The sequence below is a fragment of the Lithobates pipiens genome, unplaced genomic scaffold, assembly GCF_037356315.1.
Source record: "Lithobates pipiens isolate NorthernLeopardFrog02 unplaced genomic scaffold, aLitPip1_a1.2 Scaffold_13, whole genome shotgun sequence".
NCBI classification, from domain to species: Eukaryota; Metazoa; Chordata; class Amphibia; order Anura; family Ranidae; genus Lithobates; species Lithobates pipiens.
The window spans coordinates 273119042-273146517 of NW_027507718.1; the positions used below are offsets into that span (position 1 = coordinate 273119042).

Sequence of the window (27476 nt, forward strand, 5' to 3'; positions counted from 1 at the left end):
TTTATCTCAGTAAAAGAGAATTGCATTGTTAACTGTTAATCCAATTTTCTATTTTTATATTTTTTATTTGGTAAAATTGCACTCTTATCAAAGCTGCAAGTAAAGTTTCTTAACACTCAAATGTAACTTTCAGTTTAAATTGGCTAAATGTATTTCTAGTGCATCATAAGAATAGGCGTGTCATGTTATAGAGTTTGTTTTTTCTGCAAAGCAACCACCGCCTGAGTAGAAAAGCATCCTCCCTGCAAGCATGCTATAGAGAAGGACCCTTGCAAGCTATGTGGAAACTGTGGTCTCTTTGCAAAGGTCTAAGGAACCTCCTGCTAACTCAGAGATGGTCCTCTAATGAGCATTGAAACATGAACTTTACTGATTCCAGAGTTTTACTCAGCATTACTCGGATTACTCAGATTCTTACTCAGCAGGGGGTGTATCTGACCTATGCCGAGAGGCTATTGCTTCCATATGCGGAGAAATGGTTATTTTCTGTAGTGTGACTTTAATTTGGATGCACCTGGATGATGCATTGCTTATTTAAACTGAAAGTTTAATTGGACTATAATGAACATGCTAGTTTATTGGCATTTGGTGACCAACAGATAGATTTGTAGTTGATAGTTTAAACATCTTAGCCCTTGTACACATGGTTGGAATATCCGACAAAGTTTTAGAGCTGGGCTATAAAACTTTCCGACAACATGATCCGATCGGACTTTGTCCGATTGTGTGTAGAGAATTCCGATCAGATAAAGTGCCACGCATGCTCAGATCAAATTCCTAGACCAAAGCTATTGGCTACTAGCCTGAATGTAGTCCCGTCGTAACGAAATAACGTCATCACGTTACGTACGATCGGATTTTCCGACAACTTTGTCTGACCGTGTGTATGCAACACAAGTTTCAGACAAAATCCGACGGATTTTGTTGTCGGAATGTCCGACCGTGTGTACAAGGGCTTAGACATGTTTGCTAAACAACACAAATGGGGTTGGAGGTAACATTTCTGTAAAATACAGCTTTTGTCAGAGATAGTATTTCAGTTGCAAAAAATAGAGTCACCCATGCAAAGCCAAAGATATAGGTGTACTTTTGTTTGACTGTGTTTTTTTATTTTTTTATCAAAAAATAAATAACCCATCTGTACTGAATAGTTTATATTAAAGATACATACAGTACAATAGTTATATTTTCTTAATTATATTTCAGATGCCAGCTCTGTTGAAATACCTACCATACTGCATTGTGCAGCTAAACTTGGTCTTAAAGAGGTCACACATCTGTTGTTGCAAAGCCCAGAGGCAGATGATATTTGTCAAATCACCAATAAGAACGGACATGATCCAGCTACAATTGCTGAGAAACATGGACATAAAGACATTCAAGAAATCATCCTTCACCGAGCAGTAAGTCTAAATAGTATTATTTTGTTTCTGACATGGCAGGCAAAAAGTAGTATTGATTATGAGCTATGTACTTAGGGTTTCATATTGCTATAGATATCTGTTACAATCAGCAGTGTTCATAGCTTATAGCAGTCATCGGTTTTACCTTTCTATCCAACAAAAATGCAAAAGTAATACTAACTGGGTGATATACGTTCTATTGAAAAATTCTAGCCACATTTGTCATTTGATAAATTAGACTAATGCCCCGTACACACGAGAGGAATTAAGTCTGACAGACCTCCAAAGGAGTTCCGCCGGAGTTCCGCTGGAGTTCCGACGGAGTTCTGGCGGACTTTTCGACCGAACGGACTTGACCACACACCATCACACCAAACTCCGACGGAGTCGAACGTGATGACATACGACTGGATTCGACGTAGGAAGTTCATAGACAGTAGCCAATAGCTGCCCTAGCGTCGGTTTTAGTCCGTCAGAGTAGCACACACACGAGCGGATTTTTCAAAGGGGACCGGGTCCGGCGGAGTTCCGTCGGGAAAATTTAAAGCATGCTTCATTTCTAAAGTCCGTCAGACTTTAGCTTCGCTAAAGTCCGTTGCAGCCCACACACGATCGGATAGTCCGCCGGACTCAGTCCGTCGGAGTTTGGATGTCGAAAAGTCCGCTCGTGTGTACGGGGCATTACTGTGAGTGTTCTGTCTTGCTATGGTGAAACATTTTTTAATTTTATTAAAAGTAGAGTGGATCATCCTATACCAAGTTCACTTTAACAGTTCAACTTAACCATGTACAGTATTTTGTACTAAAATGTCATTGCTTACATCCTATAAGAATGTGTCTTAAATAGATTAGGTTTAATTGATATATACGTTTTAATGTGTGATACATAAGCATAGCCCATCTCTCGTTGTTAGAAGACCATGATGAGCATCACCACTTATAGCCTCGAGAACTCTGTTCTCCAGCGTGATGCCGGTCACTGGAGCTGTGCGCAGACACTATTCAAAAGACAAAGGTGGCACACTGGTGATGTCAATTCCTTCAAAAGTCTTTTCTTTATTCAAGCAAAAGGATTGGGTCTCATAGGGGAGGATTCCAATGTGCTCTGTCTTGCTTGAATAAAGTTACTTCTTTTGAAAGTAATTTTTGAAAAGCTGTCTCTTATTGTATTTAGCAATTTTTCTGACAAAATCAACAAGATTTGTTGGCAAATTGCACAACATTTAAAACTAGAAGAATGTTAGGGAAATATTTTTAAAGCTTACTTTATTTCGCTCAAGAGGCTATTCATTGGTTTAAAATGTAACTAGGAAAAACTGGGTAATGAATGCAGTCTGGTGCATAGCAGGAAAGTGCAGCATTTGCAGGGTTATCTGATCACTGAGGACAATATTTTTGTGCACAAAATTATGGCATGAATCATTTATATAAAGCATTGATAACCTCTGTGTCACCCTTTGTACATACATACATTTAAGGCACATTTTTCTACTGGAATGGTGGCTTGTGGATATACTGTGTACTAATCCTCTTATTAGTATTACTACTATGAACATTCACCCCACAGGGTTATTTAAATGCCCACCCCTTGCAGGCCCACATAGCTTTAGACTGGTGCAACTTTAGTAATTTCTGGTTGAATGGGCTTATCTCAGACCTGTCACCTTCTTATCTTATCTTATCCTATGTCCACTCCCAAGACTAATATTTGTAGGCTTGTAACATGTCCTAAAGCAAACTATATCCATAGCAAAACGTGTTGGCAATCTGGATTTGGAGTAAAAACTGGGCACAAATTTTCCAGCCATATACTATGTGTATCATCAGTATTAATATTTAACTGTTAGAACAGGCCTAATCCACTCCAGAGTTGGGTACTGCTGTGCAATATGAATGACCCTTTTTGGTGGTTTATATTTTTATATATAAACTATATTTTAGGGTTCCTAATAAAACCTTGTGAGTTGTGACGTTTTAACTTGTATGCCTCCTGTTGTGCCATAAAAATCTGCTATGCGAAACAGTATGTCTAAATAATTAAACTTTAGTCTACCCAGTAATTCAAACATTAGCAGAGAAAAAAATTCAAGCCTAGTTCTGTTCACAGTTTTGATTCAGAAAGCTCTTCTTGAAAAGGAAAAACGTTGTTACTTTATCCAGTAATCCAGTACTGTAAGTGACTTTATCCAGTACTGTAAGTGACAGTAGGATGGAGGTTACAGTGGTGCTACAGGAGGTGGTGATCCCACTGGGTTATCTGAAATATAAATATTGGATGTTACATATAATGATTTTTGAAAATGTAGTTTTTTTAATGAAAGTTCAGCAGAGAATAAACAGTAAGATTTCAAGAAATACTTTTCAATAGGTGTTATTTTCTTTTGATTTTAAACAATGTCCGAATATAAAGGTTCATGTTAATGGATTGCAAAGGACAATTTGTGTATATTGACAATTAACATATTGTGTATTGATGCTTATGCATTCAGTCCATTGCTTTAATTATACTAAGGTCATAAAGCACATTTTCAAATAGCAATTAACGAATGAATGAACATGCAGACGTAGAACTATGTTATCCTAATTTTATATTATGTGTGACTGGCTTCCTAAATACATCAAAATGGAAATGTGCTAGCAAATGATCAAGGGACATTATTACAAAGCTGTCTATACTTTCAATATAGTGTGACTTATTTGTGAAAACTGGGGAATGTAAATAATGCCCAAGCTGATATCTGCTTCAATTTTCACAACAGTACTAGAAAAAAATGTCAGCTGACCTCTAGATCCGCTATGTTTTATATGTCACATTTTTTCCTGACTATTACAATGCATTTTATTTCTCAGCATATATGAATGAAGCCTGTTAACATTGCAAATTCATTCATAAATAATTAATTACAATATTATATTACTTTATTGTTAGTCCTTATGTACACGTGAGACATTTTTATATATTTTTTTATAATTTCGGCAAACCTGGAATTGTGGGGAAAAGAGTTTTTTTTGTTTTATTTTACCACAATAGGGCTATGCTTCTACTCCAATTTCTATTCCTCTAACATATACTTTAATAGTCAATTTCTTAGAACAATAGAAAAGTTAAAGATTACCAAAATAGATTAAAAGGCAATGTGTACATATCCCTACATGCTCACACATTGCTCAATCCACCAAAAAATAATGAGCACAGGGCCCTAAACAAAATAGTACCTAAAGAATGTCCTTAGTATATTAAAGTTACATGGGTGATACCCACTCTCAGTAGATATTGTTGGTACTGGATAATGTAAAGTTCTCCTCCATATATCAAACAAATAGATTGTCCCAGCTATCAAACATGGAACTGAACAATATTGCATATTGTATGACTTCATTCAGAATTACATGGAATCTCCCCTTCAGGGATTTTTATGCATGCGTTGGACTATCATTGTAGAATTCCATAATGACAGACCATAATCATTCCATAATGACAATGACTGACCTATACAAAGTGGGCAATACATACTTTTCCACACTATTTTTTAGGGTTGTACAGCCACATTAAATACTATGCCTTAAAAAGTAGGACATGCCCAGTAAGTTCCATGCACCATGACACTATCCAACAATGTCGAAAGATGGGGACTGTAACTACAAATGTTTGCAAACTCTTATCAATATATTCACGACCTGCTCAGTCAGGGAACGCCTCCTTGATATAATAGGTCTCCTGGTTGGGACTGATTGTACAATTTATGGTTGAATATATTTTTATTGCGTGCCAAACAGAGAAAAATAACACAGTTACAAACAGGCAATTGCATCATATACGTAGCCTGGGCACCGAATAAGGCATTGCAATATAAACAGAATGAAGAGAGAAAAGAAAAAAAAAAGGGGGGGGGGGAAAGCAGAGGAAGCGGGTATACCAGGGAGAAGGAGAGAAGGGGCAGGGGGGGGAGGTAGAGATAGACAGTAAGAGCTGAAAGAGAGAAGAGTAGGATGGGGAAGAACAAGGAGAAGCACAGCATTCGTATTAATAGAAGCAAACCTGTGCAAAATACACCTTATTGTTATGCACTCACTTTACAACAAAAATGTTCAGTACAAAAGATGGCAGTAATCAAGTTGTGAAGGTTTGGCCGCTAGGCCACAGATGGTCATAAGAACGACACCTTCCACCAACCAAACCCGGCAGACAACCTGCTCATGAAATCGTAAGGTTGTTAAGGAATGATTCCATCTGCGAGTGGTGTCGCCAAATGGACCATAACATGGTAAACCTTTCATAAGCGTCATCCGCCTTCGCCTGCAATTCCTCCATGAGCATTGTGTCATTAAGGATAGCCACCCACGCCAAAACAGGGGGGGTGGAATCTTTTTTCCAGTAGAGAGAGATGGCGTGACGAGCCGCGGAGAGAAAAAAGTTCAGGAGATTGCATTTCTGCGACCGTATCGACCCAGGGAGAATGGATAAAAGTGCAGACAAAGGCGATGGAGGCAAAGAGGTCTGATACATGTCATTGTAAATCGTAAAAATCTTACCCCAAAAAGGGCGTATTCCATCACATTCCCACCAGATATGAACATATGATCCCTGTGCTCCGTGACAGCGCCAACACACATCAGAGGTGGACGGAAACATCTTGTGTACCGAGACCGGGGCCCTGTACCACCTCGAGAGTAGTTTATAATTTTTCTCCTGTGTAAACCCTGACCTGGAGGATTGATGCGTATGAGTAAAGGAGGTGGACCATTGTGCGGGGGAGATCTCTAAGTGCAGGTCCCTAGACCAGTGGTCCGTGAATGCAGGGAGAGTAGCATACAGTCGGGTTTGGATGTCTTTATAGATGTACGACAGGGTATGTCTTGGGGTTTGAGTCAGGTTGCAGAGATCCTCAAATGGTGTGAGCGGTCTATGCGTTTTTCCGGTGATTGTACAATTTAGGTAAAGCATAAAAAAATTGAATGGTGAGACATTCCACATTCAGGAATTCCACTGTCTTTTTATCAATAATTCCATCTTGAAATGCTCTTTCAATAAATCCCATTTTTTTTAAAACCTTCTAAACCCACAGGAGGTATCTTGGTGTACCATTCCTTGTCTTGGTTACATGTATGGGAAGCCCACCTTACTGAAAGCCAATGCATTTATGGCCTTACTTCTCCTATGGATCACAGCAGTACAGGTTGTTCTGCAATCCTGTTTCAGTTGATAGTGGGCTAAAGGCCAAGAGTATTACTAATGATGCATAACATAAGTAGTATCCAGATGTCTGTAATCTTTATGTATTATATATGTAATTATGTATTTGCTTACTTCAAGCTACTACTCCAGGCAATTAAAAATATGTATAACTTTGCTCTATTTTTCAGATCCACTTTAAAGATACTTTAAAAAACCAATTCACTTTCTTCCTACATCCCTTGACACAGTGCATAAAAATCAATTTACTTTCCTCCATTCCTACCTCTCTGAGGATTTACCTGATGTATCATCACTGACATAACAATTCTAAAAATGTGCTCTTCAGCATATTTACTTAAATTATTTGTGCTGTTTTTAACTAAGAACCATTAAGGTTACTAATAGGACAAGTAATCTTCAGACACTTTCAAATAAATGAAAAAAAACTGTAAGATGCTGATCACGTGTAAGCAAAGATGTGTTTATATATCAAGTATTATTCAGGACACAAACTCGATGACCGCTGTCACAAATTTGTATGCAGCAAATCTCTCAGAAATCAATATATTTCTTAATTCTTTTTTGCAAAGTGATGACTTTAAATGTAAATTGGTACATAAAGCAAAAAAATAAAGTACAGTTGGTGTATTCTCCTGGGAAGTGGGTGAGTGGCATGAGTTCTTTGATTTAATGAGAGCTTCAACAGTATAGGAAAAGTACACAGAGACTATACAATAATTATAACCTAAAACAATTATAAAACATGGTCTTTGAACAATCATTCTTGTCAGCTTCCATGAGTAGATAAGGACTTACTTAACACCTCCCTGGAGACGAATGGTGATTGCTAAAAAAAAAAACTATTTGGTATTTAAGATCAACTGTACCAAGCAGAATACTCATCAAGAAGTATTATATTGTCTTCCTTTTCAGCGGTGAAACAACATCTACAAAGTGCAGATTTCCTAAATATCTTAATTCCTTAACCGCTTCAGCCCCAAAAGATTTTACCCCCTTCCTCACCAGAACACTTTTTGCGATTCGGCACTGCGTTTCTTTAACTGACAATTGCGCAGTCATGCGACGTTGCACCCAAACAAAATTGACGTCCTTTTTTTCCCACAAATAGAGCTTTCTTTTGGTGGTATTACATCACCTCTGTGGTTTTTATTTTTTGCGCTATAAACAAAAAAATAGAGACAATTTTGAAAAAAGGCTATATTTTTTACTTTTTGCTATAATAAATACCCCCAAAAAATATATATATAAAAAAACAAGTTTTCCTCAGTATAGGCCGATATGTATTCTTCTACATATTTTGGGAAAAAAATCGCAATAAGCATATATTAATTCATTTGTGCAAAAGTTATAGTGTCCACAAAATAGGGGATAGTTTTATGGCATTTTTATTATAATTTTTTTTATTAGTATTGGCGGCGATCTGTGATTTTTATTGTGACTGCAACATTATGGCGGACACATCGGACACATTTGACACTATTTTGGGACCATTTTCATTTATACAACGATCAGTGCTATAAAAATGTACTGATTACTGTGTAAATGACACTGGCACGGATGGGGATAAAGACTAGGGGGCAATTAAGGGGTTAGTGTGTCCTAGGAAGTGATTCTAACTGTGGGGGGGATAGGCTTCCACTTACATGACAGAGATCCCTGCTCTCGATGACAGGGAGCATTGATCTCTGTCATGTCATAAGGCAGAACAGGGAAATGCCTTGTTTACATAGGCATCTCCCCATTCTGCGGCTCTGTGACACACAGTCACATAAAGTCTACAGGTCCTGTGGGCACGGTCATGCTGTACGCGTTGGGTGTGCGCACCCACTAACCCGGCCAATTAGAGGGGACGTACAGGTATACCCATTTGCCCACCAATGCCATTGTGTTGACGTATATCGGCGTGCAGCAGTCAGCAAGTGTTTAATCAAGTGGTTAATCAAAATCATATAAATTCTTAGATTCTATAGATTCTTTATGTACACAGAACATAATCAGTAATAAAACTCTAAAGCCTCCAAGAATTGCAGATGCAGAGCTGCCTGAGTCATCACTTAATAAATATATAGGTTTACAGGAAAAGCGTGCAAAAGAAGAAAATAAAGGAACAAAATACCACTTGGATGAAGTACTGTACAAAGCAGAGTATGTGAAGTGTGTTAATAAAGAATGAAAGTACAGGCACCAAGGGAAAAGAGTGAGGAAAAATATCTTTGACGTGGATGAAAATGGTCCAAGAATCAGTATTAGAAATTCTGAACTAAATATATGTTTTCTTCTAATAATCTCCTTACATCCTCTATGTCCACTTCTGCGGCATAATTATAATTGAAAGGTCATGTTCCAGCTCCACTGAAATGATTCGCAGGTATCTAAAATAAGTGCATTGAACATATATTCGTCTGTAAAGTGACACTATTCCAGGTTCTGACCCATGTGTAGGTGGTTTCTCTATGTGGGTGTTTTACGCCTGAGTTCTTCTGGCCGAAAAAACCTCTGCTGGCTCTGTGTGTTATTAAATAATAAGCTATTCGTTTTAAGGCATCATAGACAAGGATTTGGGCTATGAAATGGACAGAAAACAAAGAATATATGTTGTATAGTGTATGCCACTTTAACTATAAAGCACAGTGAAAACAGCAAGCAATCCCTAATAATAGAAGTTCAAATTATAATGAAAAAAAAATTGTTCAATCTAACCTGCCTGGAGGAATTACCTGTTAGACTAGATAACCTAAAAGCTAGCACAAATTGTATAATTCCATTTTAGATTTCCTACAGCAGACTAACCACTTCTGTGCTGTGTGTATTTATATTCTTTCGTTTTTTACAAATTAAATTCTATCTGCCAATGGTTTCCATTTTTCTTATTAAACAAAGGGTAAAATGGAAAATAAGAAAAATATACACTGTATACTACCGATACAGTAAATACAGTTACTAAAAGTCCAAGTGTTATGACTTAAAAAAAAACATATAGTGTCGCACTCTAAAAATACATATCATGACATGTGTATCAAATAACACATAATAAATAAATAAATAATAATAAATCCAATTCAACTAATACATAAAAAGGAATAACCAGTGAAAAAATATAGTGACTAATAGTGAATATCCAAAAACTTGATAAGTGACACTGGTGCAAAATGAAATGCAAAACTTCTTATGACTTATGACTCATAAGACGGCAGAAAAAATAGAAGTATTATACCTTTGACTCGCGGCTTTAGCTATATTTAGATTTTTGCAATAAAAAATCTAGTGGAAGTGAAAGGATCAGATCACCAGAAGTACAGTATAAGTTACCTTTGCAAAAAAACTAGTAATAGCATTTATTAACCACTTTCAGACTGGACCATTTTGCTGGCTTAAGACCAGACCACTTTTTGTGATTCGGCACTGCGTCGCTTTAAATGACAATTGCGCAGTCGTGCGACGGGGCTCCCAAACAAAATTGACGTTCTTTTTTTTCCCACATATAGAGCTTTCTTTTGGTGGTATTTGATCACCCCTGCGGTTTTTATTTTTTGCGTTTATAAACATAAAAAGAGCAACAATTTTGAAAAAAATGCATTATTTTTTTCTTTTTGCTAAAATAAATATCCCTCAAAAATACATAAAAAATTATTTTTCCATCAGTTTGGGCCGATACATATTCTTCTACATATTTTTGGTAAAAAAATGGCAATAAGTGATTATTGATTGGTTTGCGCAAAATGTATAGCATTTACAAAATAGGGGATAGTTTTATGGCATTTTTATTAACATTTTTTTTTTTTACTAGTAATGGCGACGATCAGCGATTTTTTCATTGTGACTGCGACATTATGGCGGACACATCAGACATTTTTGACACATTTTTGGGACCATTATCATTTATACAGCAATCAGTGCTATACAAATGCACTGATTCCTGTGTAAATGACACTGGCAGTGAAGGGGTTAACCAGGGGGAGGCAGTGTAGGGGGTGTAAGTGTGTCCTAGGGGCGTGTTACTAACTGTGGGGGGCATGGCTGTGTGTTAGTTAACACTGATCTCTGCTCCAATCAAAGGGAGCAGAGATCAGTGTCACTTGTTGCTAGGCAGAACGGGGAGATGCTGTTTACTTCCGCATCTCCCCATTCAGCCTCCCCGTGAGGCGATTGTGGGTATCCCCGCGGCGATCGAGGCCGCGGGATCCGCGACAGCGGGTTTGTGAGCTGCTTATACTTGTAGTGCCGCTATAAGCAAAAAAAGAAGATATATTTTGTCCCACTGGTGCTCAGGAATGGGGTGGGAATGGGAAATATCAGCATCATCCAGTAGCATGTAGTATGCTTAGAAAAATCACCACTCTCCCAGTCCAGTCTATGTTGTTAACATGTGTGAGATGGCCTCAACCTTACACCACTCCTCAAGCCTTGCCCTCTAACATGTTTCATCCCACCCACTGGAGCTTAGTCACAGATTAAGCCCCAGAGAGGTGGGCAAAACATGTCAGATGCCGTGGCTTGTGGGGTGGTGTAAGGTTGAGGCCATCTCACATATTTAAACAACATAGACTGGACTCGGAGAGTGGTGCTTAAATATGTAGTATGTCTGGATGTTATGGGTTAAGGGTCAAGTTTTTTTCCTTACTAGGAATAAATGCTGAATTGTTGGATTGATGGGTTTTACCACAGTATTTGATTTAGAGCAAACCTTTGAATTAGAGAGCTCTACCTTCTACTTCATATTTTATCATCTTGGTGACATAACCTTGCCCTTTGCCTTTTTGCCCTTCATTGGAACCTTATCTTTCTTCTGTTGATGCCTTCATTGTGTTAGAATATTGAATTCTACATGGAGGATACGTGATTGACATAAAGATTTAATGGTCAGTTTTTATCGTACACAGAACCTTGTTATGGTTGAAATTTCTAAACAAATCAAACCTGATCTGTTTAAATCTCACCCTGTCCTATCCTACAGGCCCTGTTGCAGACAACCTGTCTGCGTCCCACTTGCATTATTTAAACTTTTCTGAGACCTTAAGTAGTTCTTAAAGGAAATCTATGGTCACAGCAAACCCTTTAATTTCTATAACATCAGCATTGTAATAACAATACAAAAAAAAGTTATGCTGTACATTGCATTTGACAATCCAATACAGTAATACCTTGGATAGCGAGTAATGCGGTTAAGGAGCATTTCGAAATACAAGCTATTATTTTTTTTTAAATCCTGACCCAGTTTGCGAGCGTTGTGTACAGTACAGCATTTGCGGTGCGGTGTGCAGTACAGCATTTGGCCAGAGATGCAGGGGCGCCAGGGACATTCGGAGCCGCTTGGATGCACTCGGATGCACTTGGAGCCACGTGGAAACACTTGGAAACACTCCGTTCCCAAGTGTTTACAAGCCTCTCCAAGTGTTTCTGAGTGCATCCGAGTGGCTCTAAGCGGTTTCCGAGTGTATCCAGTGCCCCCCCACCTCTGGCCACATGTGGTACTGCATACCAAAGAAGTCACTGTGGAACTAATTATCTGAGTTTCCATTGACTTCTATGGGAAAACCCTCTTTGATATACTAGTGCTTTGGATTACAAGCATTCTTCTGGAACGAATTATGCTCATAATTCAAGGTTCCACTGTATATGCTTAATTACCAAAATCTCCTTGCATGTTGTGCATGCTGCCTCTCTGTTGGTCATCTTTTTCCACAATGTCCTGGATTCCCTGCATGCTTTGCCACTTCTCCTTCTCTGTTTAGATTCAATTTGTAAGGACGACATATCCCATGGTACATTTCTGCCTGCAAGCACTGATTCCTGTACTGACTCCGCCTCCTGAAACCCCTCCTCTCAGCAGTGCCTATTAACAGTGCATAGTGAATATGCGTCACAGAATTCAAGGAAGTAAATGTGTGGGGATCTTCACAAAGACAAGTTTATAAGCTTCAAGAACATTCAGAGTAATAGGAGTGGGCTAAAAATAGTTGAAATACAATGCGGAACATGAATATATAATATTACATTTTGACCATAGATACAATTTGAAATGATGGTGCTTTGTTTTTTTAATTCAAATAGCACACAATGGGGGTTATTTCCAAAAGGCAAATCCACTTTGCACTACAAGTGCAAAGTGCCCTTGAAATTACACTGAAAGTGCACTTGGAAGTGCAGTCATTGTAGATCCGAGGGGGACATGCAAGGAAAATAAAAAACAGCATTTTAGCTTTCACATGATTGGTTGATAGCATCAGCAGAGCTTCCCCTCATTTCAGATCTTCCCCTCAGATTTACAGTGACTGAACTTCCAAGTGCAATTTCAAGTGCACTTTGCACTTGTAGTTTGCACTTGTAGTGCAAAGTGGATTTGCCTTTAGTAAATAACCCCCATTGCTATAATCATAGGGGGTTATTTACGAATGGCAAATCCTCTTTGCACTGCAAGTACACTTGAAAGTATACTTGAAAGTGCACTGAACTTGTAGTTGCTCTAAATCTAAGGGATAGATCTGAAATGAGGGGAAGCTCTGCTGATTTTATCATCCAATCATATGCAAGCTAAAATGCTGTTTTTTATTTTCCTTGCATGTTCCCCTACAGCGACTTTACTTCCAAGTGCACTTGCAATGTAAAGTTGATTTTCCTTTAGTAAATAACCCCCACTGTGTTGATTTCAAATGAGTCATTTTTGACAGTTTCTATAAATCCTCCTTAAGTACCCATACACAAACATCCCCACCTGTAACTCATCTAATGAGATAAAAGCACAATTTAATATAAAATTTTCTCCTGACTAGGTTTATTCATCTTCTGATGGTACAGCATCTACTTCTAGGTCAGGGATATGCAATTCGTGGACCTCCAGCTGTTGCAGAACTACAAATCCCATGAGGCATTGCAAGACTCTGACAGCCACAAGCATGACACCCAGAGGCAGAGGCATGATGGGACCTGTAGTTTTCCAACAGCTGGAGGTCTACTAATTGCATATCCCTGTTCTAGGTGATGCCCACAATCACTGGCTTTTAACAGCCATTTTGTGAAAGCCGGAGCCCTGATTTCAAGCTATTCAGCACAAAAAGCTTTTAGTTTATTTATTTTTTAATTCTGGGTGATTGCCATTGTTGCTTTTCCAGAAGATGCATTTACATCTGGGACTTGGACCTCTAACTGCAGCCTCCACCAAAGGATCTAGATAATTATCTAATGCCTCTATAGACTGCAAATGCAAGCATGTCATTACATAAATACAAAATAATCTATACAGCTATGACAAACAATCATTATTCATATGTGCCACGCAATATATTAAAAAGGTTAACTTTAAACCTGACGTATCATTCTCATGTTAGAAGTAGTATAATCACTACAGGTAAAACTACAATCAAAAGGTATCTAGTTCTAATTACTGTAAAGAGCCTGCAAACGGTAGGTACTAAAGTTTCCAACAACTCATATCAAAGAGCTCATATTCTGTAACCATGACTCATAGACTCTGCCGTTAACTGTCAGCTAGCCATTTACATTAAAGCAAATTGTAAACTTTCATTTTCTTAAATGAATTAACTAATGTACAGTAAATACTCTTACCTGGTAAAGTGCTGAATAGCAGTCGAAATGGAAAGTGGACCCATTTAGAGGATCCATTTTTTTGGAAATGATTAATCACATTGAAAGGTGAATATCTCATTTATTCCACTACAGTTTTATTAAAAAAGAAAAACTGTATTTAGCATTTAATATCATACTCTGCGTTGTTACAGAATAGCGCAAGTAGTAATTTACAGTCTTTGACATTTACCAAGTTCTTCCCAGGGTATAACTGAATTATAGTTATGAACTCTGAAAAGCCATAGAGAACTCTCAGATTGTTCCAGTTAGCCCAGCAGATAGGGGATACAAATCCATAAACAACAGTGGGCATGGCCACAAAAAAACTTAACTACTTTCCTGAAAATGGCATAAAATTTTAAATTACATAGATGTTGTTTATGTAGAATTCAGAAACATTATGCTTGGGTCTATATTCAGACATCATGCTTTTATTGGCACTCTTTTGCACCAGCTTAGCTTCATGTGTTAACTACTTGACCTCAGGAGGATTTACCCCCGTTCATGACCAGGCCATTTTTTGCGATATGGCACTGCATTATTTTAACTGACAATTGCACCGTCATGCAATGTCATTTTTTTCCCCACAAATAGAGCTTTCTTTTGGTGGTATTTGATCACCACTGTGTTTTTTACATTTTGCGCTAAAAACAAAAAAAAAATGTAGAATTTAGAAAAAATATATATATATTTTTTAGGTTCTATTAAAAAACATATCCAATAAAAAAATTTAAATAAATCGAATTGCTTCATAAATTTAGGTCAATATGTATTCTGCTACATATTGTTGGTTAAAAAATCCTTAAATCTTTCTTTACTATTTTTTTAATACTAATAATGGCGGCATAATGGCGGCAATCAGTGACTTATAGCAGGACTGTGATATTGCGGTGGACAATCAGGTATTAACTGACACTTTGCGGGAACCAGTGACATTATAACAGTGATCAATGCTACACTATCACTGTACAAATGACACTGGCTGGGAAGGGGTTAACATCCAGGGAGATCAAAGGATTAACTGTGTGCCTAGCCAGTGTTTGTGTACTGTATGTGCTGCTTTTACTAGGGGAAGGGATTGATTTTATTCCCTGCTTTGCAGGGACACAAAATGCATCCCTTCCCCCTGTCAGAATGAAGATCTGCCTTGTTTACATAGGCAGACCTCCATTCTGTGTGTTTTACCGATGATCGGCTGGTGCCAGCGGACATCCAGTGCTCAGCACCTGCAGATCGGCTTCTGCTGTGATTAATTACAGTGGCGTCGTGCGAGTAGGCCCCCTAAGTGCACGCGCAGACTCACGTATATATACAGGATCCTGCACAGGAGGGCCACCCTGTAGCAGTAAATCTGCTATAGGGCAGTCCGGAAGTGCTTAACCACTACAATACAGGGCACTTTCGCCCCCTTCCTTCCCAGCCCAATTTTCAGCTTTCATCGCTCTAGCGCTTTCAGTGACAATTGCGCGGTCATGCTACACTGTACCCAAATGAAATTTTTATCATTTTGTTCGCACAAATAGAGATTTATTTTGGTGGTATTTATTCACGACTCCGTTTTTTATTTTTTGCGATATAAGCGCAAAAAAGCGGAAATTTGGAAAAAAAACAATATTTTCTTTTTTCTATTTTAAAAGAAATCCAATAAAATCAAATTTTGTCATAAATTTAAGCCAAAATGTATTCTGCTACATGTTTTTGGTAAAAAAAATTCCGTTAAGTGTATAATAATTGGTTTGTGTGATCACGGACATATGTACGCAAATGATCATGTACATATGTGTGCAGGTGATCACGTACATATGTGTGCAGATAATCATTGGGACATGTGATTTTAGTGGGACATATCTGGGGGACATGTTTTTATTATTAGGGACATGTGTTTTTATTTTTTGGGGACATGTATGTTTTGGGGACATGTGTGTTATGGGGACATATGTGGGGACTGTGTTTACACTGTGTGGTGTGTTGTGTGTTTACACTAGACTGAAGATCAGTGAGTAAAAAGCTGTAAAAAACAGCTCATACTCACTGATCATCAGCCGGCTGATGCAATCTGCTCTCCTCTCCTCAGCGATGACTTCTGTGTGAGGAGAGGAGGAGCCGATTGCCTAGCAACCGACTGTTTGTTTACATCACATGACGGCCGTGATTGGACACGGCCGTCATGTGATCAGGAGGGCCAATCACAGAGCCCTCCTGCCGATCTGAGATGCGCCGTGTCCCGGTGACACGGGCGCATCGGGATCGCGCCGCTGCGCGGGCACGCGCGCGCGCGATCCCGCTCCTCCTGATGGACGTTCCTGAACGTCCTATCAGGAGTAGACGGCTCCCACCCGGCCGTATATGTGCATTGGCCGGGTGGGAAGTGGTTAAAGACTAGAATGTGCTGTAGAAAGCAGCCTAAAATTTGCTTTATTTACAAAATTACTTTTTTAACTGTACAAATGCCCAAAGAAGGTTCTGTGTTTCCTGTTTTTTTTTCTATTCCAATAAAGTTTTTATGAAAGGAGGCAGAATAAACAGTAATATGCAGTATGTATCTCACAACAGTTTCTGTGTTTTCTGAACAACGGTGGGCCAAACGACTTATCTCTATGTCTCCAGTACACTTATTTACTTACAGTTCTCTTGCTGAATTTATCTGCAATGAAGAAGAAAAAGAGAAACAAAAGAAGGAAAAAGTTAAATTTGCCAGCTTGGTGCTGTCCCCTCTAACTATGTTGCTCTAGACACTGGGATGTGAGTGCCTTACACTAAAAGCCACCATGATCACTATATGGTATAGTAGCTGAAGACTGACTGTGTGCCTTTTTGGAGGAATTTATGACTTAAAAAATGCAAATGAGTAATTATTGATGCAAAATACTGGTGATTTGTGGTACTATGTGTCAAATTGTGGATTGCCCCCCCATCTACCTTTTAGTAAAATAACAAAAAAATATATGAATATATATATATATATATATATATATATATATATATATATATATAGATATATATATATAGATATATATATATAGATATCCGAACTTTACTACTGTGCATATAGTACAATCAAACCTCAGCAATACCACCTACTTATGGTTATATTGGTCAGTGCTTCAACAAGTGCAAAAAACTGATGCACATAAAAATGCATGCATATACAAACACAAAAAATCGCAAATGCAGATATCCAAAAATACCAGAAACACCTCCCTATTTCAAATCCATATACACTCTCAATATCAAAAATATGTGTGTATGGGAGTGGGATGCTTTTCCCCAGTCCCAATATTAATATAAGTTCCTTATTCAATTAATAATCCTCCAGTATTCACGTGTGCAGCTCTTCACTACAGAACACCCTTCGTACCACCACCACCTTACAAAATGGGCACTCACCAAATTTAAATGGAAATTTGCCTTTGGTTCATTCAATGGATAACCGCTCCTTATACTCGCTTGTTCTCCAGTCAGCAATCCACTGGTTTATGCGCACTCATAAAAAAATATATGAAACCAACATAGTGTAATACGTTCCAACTTTTATTGTAAAAAAACTTAAAAACAAATTGCACTCACATGTTTCCGTGTCATCTAGCCGACACTAAGCTTATCCAGCCCTGTATGAAAAGTGCATTTTGGGCCAATCAATGACACTGGATGATGCCTGGATAAAGATGGCGCCAACATTTTGGGTAGAAAGGAGTATAAACCAAGTGCTACATTTACATATAGTTTAGCATGTATGCACTTAGTATTAAAATATATCTCATGCTAGTCTGCTTTAACTTTTCTTCAAATAGCAAAGTATAAGAGAGAAGTTTTTAGTTTTTGAAATTCTTCTGTTAATGGTGGAATAGTGCTGATGTCAAGTATTTTTTTTTAGAACTGATTGAACATGATTAATTAAAGAACCTTGCTATAGTTAGAAATTAATTAAAAAAACTCCCTTTTACTTATCTTACCACCCTGTTTTGCCAAAACATTCTCTATAATGAATTGTTTATATACTGTTAGCTGCTGGAGTGAATGTAGCAAACAGCTGATTAGCAAATTATTTTTTTTCCTAAACATATTAAACAAAGTTAAGTATATTTCTAATGAGAACTTTTTCTGCAGACACAAAACCCTAAAATTAAAATCTAATTTAATAGACAACTCATATGAAGCTTAGCATCAGTTCACTTTTACTTTTTTTAATTTGTGATCTAAATTAACATTAATACAGTGACTTGTAACCACCAAAAGATTTTCAAAAATGTACCACACTATTTGTAATTCTGTAGCTGTTTGCCACACTGCAGTCTATGTACAATGGAGTGTCCATCCATGGACTGACAGTCCTGTGTTTGTTTCAGGTCTGAGCCCAGCTCCAGCCAAAAATATTTTTTTGGATGGAGGAAAAGACAGAACTTCTGTCAAGTTTTCATATCTGCTTGTGTCACCTATGGGAAGATGCCCCCCTTACTTTTTTCCACCAAGACAAGAAATAGGGGAAACCAAAGGCACCCGGGTAGAAAGACACAGACGGTAATCTAACAGAGGTTCTGATACTTCACAACTCTACATTTGAAATATTATGAATTATGTCCTGTCTCTGTGACACCTTGACACTAGGACAGGTAGTTAAGGAAAGCCTATTCAACAGGGACATCATCAACAATAAAAACCTGATGGACATTAAAATTCTTTCCTATTAGGTCAAAACTAAAGAAAAACTTTGGCTAGAGTTCAGCTACCATACTTCTATCTTTCTATCACATATTTCTAGCTGCACATATTTTTATCTGCAATACAGTTCCTTATTAGTTTGCTCTCTAAAATATATATTCTTAGATTCCAAAGTCCAGGCACTGCTGATGAGCAATGTTTTCAAACTTCTGGATAGTATCTGAACTTCCACACATTCCTATTAGCCAACTGGTCACTACAACAGACAGCCTTATTAGTCCAAGAAAAAGACAACTTCTCCTGTGCTCTGGTGTCCCGGTCTTCAAAGTGTGATACCAACAGTTTAAGATGGTAGTGTCAAAAAGGTCTTGCAGCCCTCCTTAGAATATTGGGTATTCAAATACTGGAAAAACAAAACAAAAAAGGAAGGCGCACTGACCTAGTGCATTACCATAAAAAAAGCTTTATTCAGAACAGAACAAATAGCAAAATGGCTACTCACAAACAAGTATTGATAAAAGGCATGATCAATACAAATGGATCCATCGCACCAAACATCGGCACATCCAGATCTGATGTCAGGTAGATTGATTGATGAATACCGCAACGTAAACGGCTGTAAACGGTTGACGCGTTTCGGGGGAGAACCCCTTTCTTCAGAGCCAAAACAAGCAATGGATGTTTAAGAAGTAGGAAGGGAAGTAGGAAGGGAAGTGACCCCGCCCCCTCCGATGCAAGGGGAAACCCGGGCTTCCCTGTGACGTTTGGGTGACACCGCACCCCTCTGATGTAACACAGGCAGGTTTCCGTTACATCAGAGGGGCGCATATAACAAACGTCAGGCCGCTCGAATCCCCGCATTGTCTCCTCTGTGGAGACAAAAGATGGATGGATTCGCTGTGCTGATTCAGATCAGCCATCGCTGGACCCCAGAGAGATGATGGTCCGTCGCTGGATAACAAGAGTGGATTACCACCACTGGAATCTTTTTTTAATTTTTTTTTATTTTTAATAAAGGAATTTTTCAAAAGCGTGTTTGTCTTATTTAACTATTTTTCTTTGTTAAATGGTAGGGGTACTTTTGTACCCCCTTACCATTTCAAATAGGGGGTGGGATCTGGGGGTCCCCTTGTTAAAGGGGGCTTCCAGTTCCTGATAAGCCCCCCGCCAGCAGACCCCCACAACCACCCGCTAGGGTTGTGGGGATGAGGCCCTTCTCCACATCAACATGGGGACAAGGTGCTTTGAGGGGTCACAGACCCCCAAAGCATCCTCCCAATTTTGAGGGCATGTTCAGGAGGGAGGGGAGCCACTCTCTCATCCCCCCCCTCTTTTCCTGCGGCCTGCCAGGTTGCGTGCTCAGATAAAGGGTCTGGTATGGATTTTTAGGGGGACCCCCACGTCAATTTCTTTTTACATTTGACACGGGGTTCCCCTTAATATCCATACCAGACCTGAAGGGGGGATCCCATGTCAATTTTTTTTTTTAATTTGACGCAGGTTTCACCTTAATATCCATACCAGACCTGAAGGGCCTGGTAATTGAATTTGGGGGACCCCCACGCTTTTTTATTTATTTATTTATTTTATCAATGACTTTCAATGAGTGTTCTCTGTATTACTGAGCCGACAATTCATAATAGCTGCGAGTGATTTTAAAGGACTTTTTTTCCTGCATAAATGACACTTTGTGCAGTTCTAAGCACCAGAAACATGCGCCCCTTCACAGACATACTATAGACACCCCCCCCCCCGTATGAAATTTAAAGGAATATTACACTTTTATTGTTTCACTTTAATCATTATTAAAATCACTGCTCCCGAAAAAACTGAAGTTTTTAAAACTTTTTTTTGCATTAATACATGTCCCCTGGGGCAGGACCTGGGTCCCCAAACACTTTTTAGGACAGTAACTTGCATATTAGCCTTTAAAATGAGCACTTTAGATTTTGAACGTTGGAGTCCCATAGACTTTAATAGGGTTCTAAAGTTCACACGAAGTATGCTATATACTAACTCAGTCGAATCTTCTTTATACATTCGACAGACACCATAAGCCTTCAAAGACAGATTCGAATGTAATTCATGTGGATTTTCAGACGAATGCAATTTTTGAACGAAAAACAAAGTAAATAAAAACAAATTTTGGGAGTAACTAAATTAATTAATTTTTCGGACGAAAACGAAATTCCGAAACGAAATATTTTACTCTGCACATGTCTATTCTGCAAGCAACTTCATGGTCCCCACCTATTAACCTATACGCTATCCCAGTCTAGCTATACCTGTTCTGCGAGGTACTTCATGGTCCACAAGGGTGAACCTATATACTATCCTAGATTAGCTATACCTGTTTCAGTTTAGCTATACCTGTTCTGCAATCAACTTCATGGTCCCCAGCAGTGAAGCTATAGACTTTACCAATCTAGTTATGCGTGTTCTGCCATCTACTTCATTGTCCCCAGCCATAAACCTATAGATTGTTCCAGTCTAGCTATATTTGTTCTGAAAGCTACTTCATTGTCCCTAGATGTGAACCTATAGACTGTTCCAGTCTAGCTATACTTGTTCTACAATTTATCTCATAGTTCCCAGCTGGATGAGTGAAAAGACTGCCACTATCATTTAGAGAGAGTTGTCCTCTGCAGAATTGCTCTCAAGCGTTTTGGAGTGTCTCACATCACCCCACATCCCATTCCCAGTTCTTACAAACAATACAATCTAGAAAAATATAAACCCCTAGACTGTTTATTGTGCCAGAGTTGATAGACTATTGCTGTGTGCCTGGCTGTCTCTGCACGGTTGGAGGGAGAGAACCTATTGAAACCAAGTGGCTCCTGCAGGCATAGCAGTACAGAATTAACAAAAAGAAGAAACAAGCAGAACATTTTCCATTATGCCCCTTCTTTGTATAGTGAATATGACACAAATGTAGAATGATTAATTAGGTTGATAAAGAATTTTGTTGACCAGAATTTGCGTTTATGGAAAGCTCATAGATACTTATAAAAATGTTGCTATGGCTATAGAGAACACAAAGAAGATCAACGAATAAAGGCCAACAATTGTATAATATGGCACTTTAAAAAATCCAAGCTGTAACACCTTTAGCACTTTTAATAATAGAAGGCACAAGAGAAAGTTTATTTTATGTTAATGTCTGCTTTTAATACAATGCTGGCTGTCCTTTGTAGTTACTATAGTAACCTTTGTAGTAATTACAGAGACTCAGTAAGCTACTCAATTTAAGAGAATTTTACCAATTACAAAGAAAGAAGCAGTTCAGTTAGCTTCACCTCTTGGCCCATTCACAATGCTTCTAAAAACTACCTTATTATTTAAACAGACATAAAAATGATGGACATTAGTGCACTAAAATATTACCATAGTGGCATTTGTCTATTTAAACCATTCTCTTTGAATCGTCCTTCTTTAAAGCTGAACTAGGCTTCCATTCTTTTTTTTTTCTTTTTTTTTTTAGCCATTAATACGTTTTCTTGTTCAGTCAGATGTTATAGCATTTAATTCACTGAAAAGTTCATGCTACAAATAAAGTAATCTTCACTGAAGCTTCAAATCACAATTCCTGACTTTAAACAGAACCAGTCACATGTAGGCTAATGAAAGAATCTGAATATTTAATGTACCGTATCTTTTTTCTTTATAAGAATAAAGCCTTATTTGAAGATGTGGACCCTTATTTATCATGATTTACTTTGAGCCTGGTACTTCTGCTTGTTGCAGGAGGTCATCTGGCAGTTGCTACCATGCAGCTGCCTACACAGTGTTGTGCTTCCAAAGTCAAAGTGTATGCGATCAAAAGTGGTCTCACGGAGCCTTTGTCAAAGCACATAAAAACGAAATAGCTGTGAGACCAAAGTGGACACCCTATGAAATTAAATGTTTGTTGGAGCACTTTTATGCAATGGTACTTTACTTAATATTGGTTTATCAACAGACTTATCAACAGTACTTATGCAATGGTACTTTACTTAATATTGGTTTATCAACAGACTTATCAACAGTACTTATGCAATGGTACTTTACTTAATATTGGTTTTATCAACAGACTTCAATAAATATGCAGACTGGTGCCCACTTCTTGTTTCATGTATTAGTGAGAATTATAATACCAAGCACTTAAAGCAAGCAATTATGATCAGGCTTTGGTGGCCGAATGCCAATACTTTGCTCCATGATGGAGTTCAATGAATCACAATTTACTATTTAACAACTTTCTTTTCTCTAATGGCATTATATGTCATTACATTCACAAAGAAAAAAAAAGGAAAGCAATGCCTTAACGGAAATATATGAGTGTACTACAATAAAGGTTAAGATACATATTAATAAAAAAAAAAGAATGTGTTAAAATTGATAGACCACCTCATGTAGAACATTCAGAGAGGGGAAATATTTGGGGGCTATGTCTGCCAGTATGAACTTATCCGTGTGGCTTTATTGAGGAAGAATATCAAAATGTAGCCAAAAATATTTATTAACCTATATATATTGTATATATTGTATTCTCAACTACCTTCTACTTGCAAAGCAGGTTCAATAGGATGGAGTCTGGCAAGAACTGTTAATAAAGTTGCATTTAGCCCCGAACCAGAATTTTTATATATTGCATCCTAGCACTTATTAGATGTGATGGCTGCATTAGGTTTTTTTGGGGGGCTTTTCTCCCTCTGTTTTCACCTGGCGATCTGTACAGTAACACACATCCTGTATTGGAATGCTCCCACTCTGGATGAATGAGAACAAGAGGCACAGCAGCATTATCAGTCCAAGGGTGGGGGTGTTAATTGTATTAGCCAATTTAAATACACTAACAAAATTCAGTTAGCCTTACGGTTTCACTCCAAGAACCCTACTGCGCATGTGCAAGGTCCCACTCCTCTCCCTTACTGGCCTGGTGACAGGAGGAGAAGGAGGGAGATGTCATGGGCCGTGGCGTGGACTAACGGAAGTGGGAGCAGGAGACCCCCCGGAAAGGTGCCAATTGTGGAGGGGGAGAGGAGACAAATTAGTGGAAGTTCCACTTTTGGGTGGAACTCTGCTTTAAAAATATGGGAAGTGTAGCTCAGAAAGTATGGTAAATGAATTTTGAACAGTTCCCTCTGCCTTGTCTGCCCTGCCAGTGAAGGTTGCAGAGCTAATTATTAACTAATGGAAAAACTCTGAAGACACAGACCCAGCACATAAATATAGAGCAGGTTTTGATCATAACTATGGAGCAGCTTTGGCATGGGATGGGGCGGGGGGCAGGGTGCAGGTGCCATTCTTCCTTTAAAGTGCTATGGTGCCAGTTTATGAGTAAAAATTATCCGGTGCAGCAAAACAGAGCAGGGCCAGTGCTGCTTTATGTGGTTACTGCATAATAAAAAAAAGTAAGATCGTAAAAAAAATCAGGGGCTTCACTTACAATCAATGCAAAGTATCCCTTGTGATGCTGGCTGCATTTATGGTTGAAATCTTCTGATCTACCCATACCCCGGAAGCTGTAATCATCCAGTGCAGCAGGGATTAACATGAGCCAAGGGACCAGCCAGTGCCGATTATGCCTGCACCCTTTCTGCATTCATAGTAGATGTACTATAGTTTTTATGATTGCTAAAGTAACCTATGAATGAAGGATCAGTGGATGGATTAAAGGTCTGTCTCATCCATTCATAGTTTAGTACAAAAGTATTTCTTGTTTAGGTTCATGCTGTTAATTGTGTAAATAATATGTTGTTTACTGCAGTTTTTAACTAGTAAAAGGGAATGGCCCATAGACAGATACCATTTAAACTGGTAATCATTCCATTTCATTGGGTTGTTGGGATGCTCAGGTGTTTTACAGAAGATTTACATTGATATGATGGCACTCGGAGAAAGGGTAATTTTACAATATTTGTCACCCACCCATGAATATGCTTTACAGCTGGAGTCAAACTGACAGTAAAAGCAAGTGCTAGACATGCAGTTGCCCAGTAGCTCATTAATAACATTTGCGAGAAGTGGACTGAGCCAAAAGGCTCACTTTAGACTTGCAAGCATGTGTGTAGTGTGGAGTGTGGTGTAGCTTAGCTGTCTAAATTAATTTTTATGATAAAAGCACAGTTGCCATATGGTCTATGTAATAGATTTCCCCTCCCTCACCAGAAGATCTAATTGCTTGCCGGTTGATTGCTATCCAGACAACTTGGGTACTGGATACTCTTCTACATCCAGTGCTTGTGTTAATCCAGTTTAAGCTTTAAACTCAAGCCTAGTGTTACATGGTGACTGCTGCTACACTTTTACAAGGCAAGGTCTATGTCATAGTTTATATTTTGTATTCACTGTGGCCTTTAAATCCTCAAAAAAATATTTTTGCAAAAATGTGTTACCAGTGATATTTTGACAGTGGAAGCAGGGGTTACTTTTTTTAATACAGGGTATTAGCACTTCCTGGTTATTGGTGGCTATGTTCAAGCTCCATGCCATCTCTTGGAATGTAACCACCAATCTGCTTGCCCCTGAAATAAAACTACAGATAGGATGTTTCAGCACAGGACGTGCTGACATACTATACTACACTGCCAGTGTTTTTCCCACCTTTAGATAGTCTACTATCTGCTCTGACAGTGGTTTTCGGAAGGGGGCCTGGGCATAAATGTGCAATGCATTATGGAACATGTAGGCCCCAAACAGAGGTTGAACAGTGCTGTCTGTAGGCATGCCGTGAACCAGGAAGCCATGCAGCAAGAAAGACACAAAATTTACATTTGACAAATTATAATGGCCCCTTTCCTACCAATGACCAAAAAGTCAGAGTCTTTAGTTGGAGTTTAATAGGCTAGGCTTCTTTGCAGTTTACATAGGCCTTGACCATTCCTAGAAGAAGGAACTGCATTCTAGCATTACAATACTTTGAAATTGGTTATTGTAACCTACATAACACATAGCACTTCAGAAACGCTCTAACAATGCAAGTATGTTTTGTAAAATATATTGTTTAGTGCCTTGTTTTTGAGAAACCATGGTATACCGATTGGCAAGGTTAATTGTCTATTGTTCTAGTGTAACCCTAGCAACTGCTCAGCACTTAGCTGAGCTAGGAGCAGAATTCATAGAGAATGCACAACACAATCAAAACTTATCAATGTTAAATAGGAAATATAAAGATTACAAAAAACACACTATATACAATGAGCTTCTGTTGTGATTAGCTGGAAAATCAACAGTTTATTTTAATTTTTTGTCTTTTTCTGGCCTGTTCATAATATGAGTGACTTGACCTTACTTTCTGTAGCAATGTCCTAGCAAGGCCTGGGACTATTCCGATCAGGCTTCAGAAGATATATAAATGGCTTACACCTCTGGATCAACTGTGGGTATAGGATTGGGTATATGGGATTTTTTGATATTTTTTATTTTATTTATTTATTTATTTTTATGGTTGAACTAGATGGTCTTTTTCAACCTGACTAACTATGTAACTATAGAAAGGGCATTATTCAACTTTAGTCGGAGCTGCATAGTTTATTCTTTTTCACAGACACCCCTTATCTGTATTAGCAGTTTTTTAGTGAAGGTGAACTAACCCTTTAAGGTTAATTTGTAAGGTTTTTTTTTTGGATAGCCAGGTACTCCCATGGGTTGACATGTATATATGTATATTTTAAAAAATATCATTCAGTGGAAAGAGGGTATTTTAATGCAGCTTATAGGGCAACATCAAAAATACATCAATCCTTTATACATGTATGGGGATGCCTTAAAGCTGCAAGTGAAGTTAACCACTTAAGAACCGAGCCTCTTTCTGAGATTTGTTGTTTACAAATTAAAAACTGTTTTTTGCTAGAAAATTACTTAGAACTCCCAAACATTTTAAAACTTAAAAGTAATCTTGTGGCGAATGCACCGCAGAGACCACTATTATCGGAAACCGATCCGCCAGCCAAGGAAGAGGATACCAGGGTCATGGCAGCTGGCTGCTGCCATAACAAAGATATCCCTCTTCCAATTTAGGACATATAACGGTGCGTGGCGGTCCAGAAGTGGTTAAGGAGCAGTGTGATTTAACCCTTTAATGACTTTATGACTGGCCTGTTTACAAACAGCAATTGGGGACCTGTCATTTAGTGGTGGTAGCATAAGTTCTGCTAAATGATAGATTTCTGGGTGGCTTCTTTCATGGCCATATTTGGTCAAATAAATTACCCAGAATCCCCAGCTGGGTTCTTTACAAACACCAGCTAGCCAGGGATCTGTCAATTGTAGTAGCAAGCCAACATAAAGAGGTGGCAGGTCATTGTGGCTACATGGAAACATCGGCAAGGGCTGGTCATCATGATTAATGAGGATCTGTGTCACTGGGTGATATGATTGACCTAGGATGTACATCAGGAGGCATTGTTTATCTTTTTTTTATAAATAACTTCTTGATTGTGGGGGTTTCTTTATTTACTTTTTACATTTTGGGGGGCAATGAGCAACAAGGGGCAAAATGTATCTCTCTTGGGGACTGTATGTGAGGATGAGGCCCTTTTCCTCAACATGGGGTCAAGGTGCCTTGCAAGAGAAAAAGGCTGTACCCCCCTCCCCTTCCCACAAGGTTTACTCCCACTGCTGAAGGCATATGGCCTGGTATGTTTTAGAGG

General features: G+C 38.4%; 1 protein-coding gene across 1 annotated transcript in view; it reads left to right on the top strand.

Annotated features, from left to right (window-relative positions):
• The window catches only part of BANK1 (B cell scaffold protein with ankyrin repeats 1), a 461974-nt gene that overhangs the window by 221921 nt on the left and 212577 nt on the right, over positions 1 to 27476 (top strand). Inside the window, exon 7 of the mRNA XM_077476629.1 lies at positions 1207 to 1403. Within this exon, the coding sequence (XP_077332755.1) occupies positions 1207 to 1403 (197 nt within the window). The remainder of the gene's footprint in view (positions 1 to 1206; positions 1404 to 27476) is intronic.